This window comes from Thamnophis sirtalis, unplaced genomic scaffold, assembly GCF_051295495.1.
Source record: "Thamnophis sirtalis isolate CommonGarterSnake01/CBP01778 unplaced genomic scaffold, rThaSir2_p1.2 scaffold_14, whole genome shotgun sequence".
NCBI lineage: Eukaryota > Metazoa > Chordata > Lepidosauria > Squamata > Natricidae > Thamnophis > Thamnophis sirtalis.
Genome location: NW_028261394.1, coordinates 45163513 through 45169997, shown reverse-complemented (window position 1 = coordinate 45169997; position 6485 = coordinate 45163513). Strand labels below are relative to the sequence as shown.

The window sequence follows — 6485 nt, the reverse complement described above, 5'->3', positions numbered from 1 at the left end:
TCATCTTGTTCTCCTTCTTGAGTCGCCGGCGGGCATTGGCGAACCAAGTGGAGACCTGGGTGAGGGTCATTTTGGTGATGATGGCCAGCATGATCTTCTCTCCCTTGGTTGGGTAAGGGTTTTTCCGGTGTTCGTATAACACGCCTTGAGGGTACTGGTGGTTTCTCTGGTAGCATTCTTGCGTCTGGAGGAGTTGCTGAAGTCCACTGTTCCATACCTAAGAGGCAGGTGAAAATGAAGTAAGATGACTTATTCCAAGGCCAAAGCCACGAAGCTTCACAGGCTATCCGTAGAAACGAGGAAGTTGTTCCAAGAAACACAACTCTTACAAGGGAGAGGGGTTTGCTCCCTGTTTATGTATTAGTTGCCTAACAGCCTAATCAAGAGACCATCCCACCAACATTGACAGGACAAGCTATGTGTATAAACTCTACCACTGATGATGTTCTCTAGTTGGGTAATGAAATATCTGCAAGAAAGACCCAAGTTCAGAGAACATCAAGGACCACCTAGTTGTCGTCTTCTCCTTCTCTTTCTCCTCCTCCTCCTCCTCCTCCTTCCTTCCTTCCTCCTCTTCCTCCTCCACCACCTCCTCTTCCTCTCCTCAACCTCCCTCCCTTCTAGCCCTGATGATGTAACCTAATTGGGTAGTGAAACATCTGCAAGAAAACAACCAAGTTCAGAGAACATCAAGGACCACCCTAGTTGTTGTCTTCTCTTTCTCCTTCTCCTCCTTCTCCCTCCTTCTCTTCCTCCTCCTTCTCTTTCCTCCTCTTCCTCTCTGCCAAACCTCCCTCCCTTCTAGCCCTGATGATGTAACCTAATTGGGTAGTGAAACGTCTGCAAGAAAGCAACCAAGTTCAGAGAACATCAAGGACCACCTAATCATTGTCTTCTCCTTCTCCTTCTCCTTCTCCTTCTCCTTCTCCTTCTCCTTCTCCTTCTCCTTCTCCTTCTCCTTCTCCTTCTCCTTCTCCTTCTCCTCCTCCTCCTTCCTCCTTCCTTCCTCCTCTTCCTCCTCCACCACCTCCTCTCCTCTCCGCAAACCTCCCTCCTTCTAGCCCTGATGATGTAACCTAATTGGGTAGTGAAACGTCTGCAAGAAAGCAAGCACGGACCCAAAGCATAGTCAAGTGGGACAGGAACAGTGTTACGGTGCCAGATCTGAATGCAGAATCTCTTACCTGTCATACTGCCCAAAGGAATGGTCATAAGAATAGTAGGCGGTGGCTGTGGGTTGAGCAATGCCAGCATGTAAAGCCGGTGAGCTGTCCTTCAAGTCATACTGAGAATTCTAGGAGGAGGGAAAACCAGGTAAAAGGCCAAGAATGTGCACCCACCTCTTTGTACCCCTGTCCCCATATTTCCCATGTAGTGAGCAGGTGTTGTGGCCCATCAGCGGCCAGCGGAGCTGGCAGCAGATTCGGACAGTGAGTAGTTTGGGGAGGAAGATGGTCCAGTCCTGGAGTCGGGGGGGGGGGGGAAGGCTCTGATGAGGGCTCTGTGTCGGAGCCAGGGCTGCCCGACAGTTATCAGCTGCCTTCAGAGTCAGACATCAGTGAGGAAGAAGAAGAAGGAGAAGGAGAAGGAGAAGGAGAAGGAGAAGGAGAAGGAGAAGGAGAAGGAGAAGGAGAAGGAGAAGGAGAAGGAGAAGGAGAAGGAGAAGGGGAAGAAGAAGAAGAAGAAGAAGAAGAGGAAGAGGAAGAGGAAGAGGAGGAGGAGGAGGAGGAGGAGGAGGAGGAGGAGGTGGTGGTGATGGTAGTGGAGGAGGAGGAGGAGGAGGAGGAGGAGGAGGAGGAGGAGGAGAAAAAGAAAGAGAAGAAGAAGGAGGAGAAGAGGAGGAGGAGGGGAGGAGGAGGAGAAGGAGGAGGAGGAGAAAAAGAAAGAGAAGGAGAAGGAGAAGGAGAGGAGGAGAAGAAGAGGAGGAGGAGGAGGAGGAGGAGGAGAAGAGAGGAGAAAAAGAAAAAAGGAGAAGGATAGGCCCTGCCTCCAAGTCAATTTACAATCCTAAGCTATTAATAAAACTGATAAGTCACCCTAACTTCCTTAGACATCTGTAATATCATCTTCCATTCTTCGTCTTCTTTCTTCTACAGGACTCCAGGATTCAATAGATTTGAAACGTCTTTGAATATTAGCAGCTCCTGTTGGTGAGCTCAAACCAACAACGTTCAATGTATTCCCCTGAAGACCAAGGTGGGATGAGACTGAAGCACCCTCTGAGTAAATGGATCTGATCCCTATTTATTTGCCAGAAGGTTTTCCCGGGATTCAGAGCCTCCATCCCTCTCCCTCCCCCAAGGGCAAATCCACCTTAGACGCCCCCCGCCCTCCTACCAAACGGGGTTGGGAGAAGTGAACGTGATTTCTGAATTAATAGCTACCAAAGAACAGCCTCCTTCTGTAGGAAGTCCTCCGGATTTCATTGAAACTTGTTCTCTTACTAGCCACCCTCCGGAGTCTGATTTCCCCATAAATAATATCTGGCCTATGACTAGACGCCTCCCCAGTCAACAGGGACTAGCGCCTTTCTTTCTTCTAGCAATTGTTTGGCAGCGGGGAAGGTCCCTCACCAGCGCGGTGTAGAATCCGGAGGGGTCGGCGGCGTTGTAAGGCAGGTAGTTGGCGTAACCCGGGTTGGCCCCAGCGGCTGCGTAGGGCGAGCCGTAGATCCCCAGAGCGCGTTGAGCTCCGTTCTGGATCCGGCCAGCAGACGATTCTCGTAAGAGGAGCAGCCGAGGGTCGCCGTCTGGGAAGACCCCGAGGAGACGTCGGAGGCAGCTCGGGAGCCCGAGGTACAGCAAGTGGCGCTGGACGTGGCCGAGACGAAAATCTGCATGAGAAAGAGAGGAAGGAGAAAAGAAAGGAAGAGAGACAGAGAAAGAAAGGGAAAGATAGATGGATGGATGGATTGGATGGATTGGATGGATTGGATGGATTGATAGATTGATAGAGGAAGGAAGGAAGGAAGGAAGGAAGGAAGGAAGGAAGGAAGGAAGGGAGAAAACAAAAAAGAAGGAAGGAGAGAGAAAGCAAGAGTGAAGGCAGGGAAGGAGAAAGAGAAAAAGAAAGAAAGAAAGAGGAAGGAAGTAAGGAGAGATAGAAAACAAAAAAGAAGGAAAGAGAGAAAGCAAGAGTGGAGGCAGGGAGGGAAGAAGGAAGGAAGGGGGAAAGAGAAAGAAAGGAAGAGGAAGTAAGTAAGGAGAGATAGAAAACAAAAAAGAAGGAAAGAGAGAAAGCAAGAGAGAAGGGCAGGAGGGAAGAAGGAAGGAAGGGAGAAAGAGAGAAAGAAAGAAAGAAAGAAAGAGGGAGGAAGGAAAGAGAGAGAAAAGAAAAAAGAAGGAAAGAGAAAGCAAGAGCGAAGGAATGCAGGGAGAAGAAGAGAGGAAGGGAGAGAGAGAGGGAGGGAGAAAGAAAGAAAGGAAAGGAGTAAGTAAATTTGGGATTAATCATAAAGACTCTGATGCTGGGACCTCTGATATCACCCTAACCCCCCCCCTCCCTGCACCCTCCCCACCCCCCACACAAACCCGACCAACTGGAGAGCCCTTCCGAATCAACTCACAGAGACCCAGTTGGCCCAAAGAGCGTATGAAGGGCGTGGGAACAAAAATAGCAAAAGACGGTGGGAGGGGAAAAAAAACGGGTAAATCCGAAGTCAACCGACCGACCAACCAACTCCTCATTCCAAGAATTCCCGCTGCCCCGAATTACTCAGCACTCCGAGCGCGCGGGCGGACTCGCCGCCTTGCCCAGCCGAAGGGAGAAACTTCAAAGACGCCGCCACCCCTCCCTCCCACCCCCTCCGCAAATTACCATGCCACACTCGGGAGGAGGGGGAATAGGCAGGTTTACTCCGCGGAGGAAGCTCTGGGACCAGGCAGAGTAGGCTGGATGGAGAGAGGAAGATTGCTTCATAGAAAGATGGCCCGGGTGTAGAAAGGGGGGAAAAAGCGGGGGGAGACCAGCATCAACCAAGAAGGAAGGAAAGAAAGAGAGAGAGGAGGAGGGAGGGAGGGAGGGAGGGGAGAGAGAGAGAGAGAGAGAGAGAGAGAGAGAGAGAGAGAGAGAGAGAGAGAGAGAGAGAGAGAGAGAGAGAGAGAGAGAGAGAGAGAGAGAGAGAGAGAGAAAACAAAGAAATAAAAGAAAAGAAAGGAGGAAAAATTGTAGATTCGGGTGTCTAAATAATCCGGGGGAGGAATTAGGGGGGCGGAGAAACGGGGTTCGGGGTGATTTAAAGAGGTTTAGCGATATTTGCCTCTTTGCGTTATTCTATTCTTTGGGAATCTCGCGCTCCTAAGAAATCCACCAGGCTCCCGGATTCCGGCCAGTTATCCCGGGGAAGTCCCGGGAAATGTCCTGTTAATCTAGATTGGCGAGAGATCCCGTCTGATCCCCGACGGACTCCGGGTTCAAATCGGGAGTGACTCCGGGGCGAGCCGGGAATCCCGTCCCTACAAGTCACAAACTGCGCGCATCTTTCCAGCGAAATCGGCCAATTTTAAAAAAATTCGTCCCTTCGAAAGGTTTTCGCCCTCCGACGCCCTGGATTCAGTGGCCAAACTTCCACTTTCCAGATCAATGAAGGGGAGAAAGTGGCCGATCCTTACCTGTTTTGGCACAGGTGGCTTTCGGTCCCCGGATAATAACGGAGTTTAGAGGGGCGACAGCCTATCCTTTTCATGAGAACCCCTTGTGGGGCAGGCCGGCTTCCCCTTCCAGAGGGACAGGGAATAAGCGAAACGGGGAAGAAGGGAAGGGGGCAGGACTGTTGAGCTCAGGCCTATTGAAAGCAATGGAAATGGAGCAGGAGAAATGAAAAAAGGGGGGGGCAGGGTCTGAGGAAGGGGGTCTCGTGGCGCAAGATAAAAAGACATTGGGGTTCGGAGACTCACTTCCTCCACCCCCACCTCGATCTCCGATCCATGATAAATGGGAAGGAAGGAAGGAAGGAAGGAAGGAAGGAAGGAAGGAAGGAAGGAAGGAAGGAAGGAAGGAAGGAAAGAAGGAAGGAGTTATGAAGTGAAGGGAAGGGAGGAAGGGAGGAAAGGAAAGAAGGAAGTAAGGAGTTATAGGGTAAAAGGAAGGAAGGAGAAGGAAGGAAGGAGTTATGGGGTGACAGAAAGGAAAGAAGGAAGGAAGAAGGAAGGAAGGAAAGAAGGAACGGTTAAGTTATGGGGAAGGAAGGAAGGAAGGGGTTATGGGTTGAGAGGAAGGAAGGAAGGAAGAAAGGAGTTATGGGGTGACAGAAAGGCAAGAAGGAAGGAAAGAAGGAAGAGTTAAGTTATGGAGAAGGAAGGAAGGAGTTATGGGGTGAGAGGAAGAAAGGAGGGAGGAAGGGAGGGAGGAAAGAAGGATGGAAGGGAGGAAAGGTTAAGTTATGGGGAAGAAAGGAAGGAAAGAAGGAAGGAAGGAAGGGTTAAGTTATGGGGAAGGAAGGGTTAAGTTATGGGGAAGGAAGGAAGGAGTTATGGGTTGAGAGGAAGGAAGGAAGGAAGGAAGGAAGGAAGGGGGAGAGATTAAAAGACTGCCCAGTCGCTCGGAGTAGCTAAATGAAAAAAGCCAAATATGGACCTTTAAAAAAAATAAAGCCTCCCCCCCCCAAAAAAAAGATAAAAGCTGACCTTGGGTTCTTGACCCTCTAACCCAAGGAGGGGTCTGGTTCTCCCTACACCAAATCGCTCCCTCCCTCCTTCCCTCCCCGCCAAAGTGCCGGACTCACCTGCGAAGACGCGCTGTAGGAATAGCCAAACTGGGGGAAAGACATCGCGGCTGGCCGAGGTGGAGGCGCGTGTGCGCGCGCGGGTGACCAAATCCTGGCGTTTGGACCCGGAGTGAGATGGAGGAGGGGGAGGAGGGTTGCCCACCTCCACCCCCCGCTTTTCTCCCCTTTCCTCCCCTTCCCCAAATCCCCGGGTCTCCCCTTCTCTCCTCCTGCCCCACCTGTCCACCCAGCGCCCCTCTCGTTCCATCCACCGCGCCTCTTGATGGGGGGGGGGCAGGGGGGAGATTTACGCTCCTTCGCTACACTTCGCTGCTCCGGATTATTGCTGCGTTTCCCCTCCCCCACCCGCTCATCGGCGACAACTGCGGGCGAGCGCCGGGCATCTGCGAGGAGGAGGCTTCCTAGCCGGCCCCCGCGCTCCCCCTTGCCCCTCTCCTCCTCCTCCTCATCCCGGATGGGTCTCCCCGGAAAGCATCGCTGAGGTGCAGAAATAAGAGATGGAGAAGACTGGAAGGAGGGAGGGAGGGAGGGAGAGAGAGACGGGTCTCCCCGGTACGGGACTAAAGGAATTGGGAGGGTGAGAACGGGCAGGAGTTTGCTGGTAAAAAATTGGGGAGGGGGCAGCCCGTCAGTTGGCCCGGCGCAGGAGAAGAGAACGTCAAGCGGCCGGTTGCCCCAACCGTCGGCTGGTCGAGTTGGGCGAGTCGGAGCTGGGGAGCCGCGTGACGTCAGGAGAAAATCCCCAATCTTTTTGCCCGGA

At 52.2% G+C, this 6485-nt stretch overlaps 1 protein-coding gene across 1 annotated transcript in view; it reads right to left on the bottom strand.

The window, feature by feature from the left end:
* Nucleotides 1–5881, bottom strand: part of IRX6 (iroquois homeobox 6) — an 11127-nt gene extending 5246 nt beyond the window's left edge. Inside the window, 6 exon segments of the mRNA XM_087729309.1 lie at nt 2–141; nt 144–217; nt 1185–1294; nt 2574–2683; nt 2686–2833; nt 5723–5881. Of these exon segments, the coding sequence (XP_087585435.1) occupies nt 2–141; nt 144–217; nt 1185–1294; nt 2574–2683; nt 2686–2833; nt 5723–5767 (627 nt within the window). The 5' untranslated portion in view covers nt 5768–5881.
* Between the last annotated feature and the right edge of the window lie 604 nt (nt 5882–6485).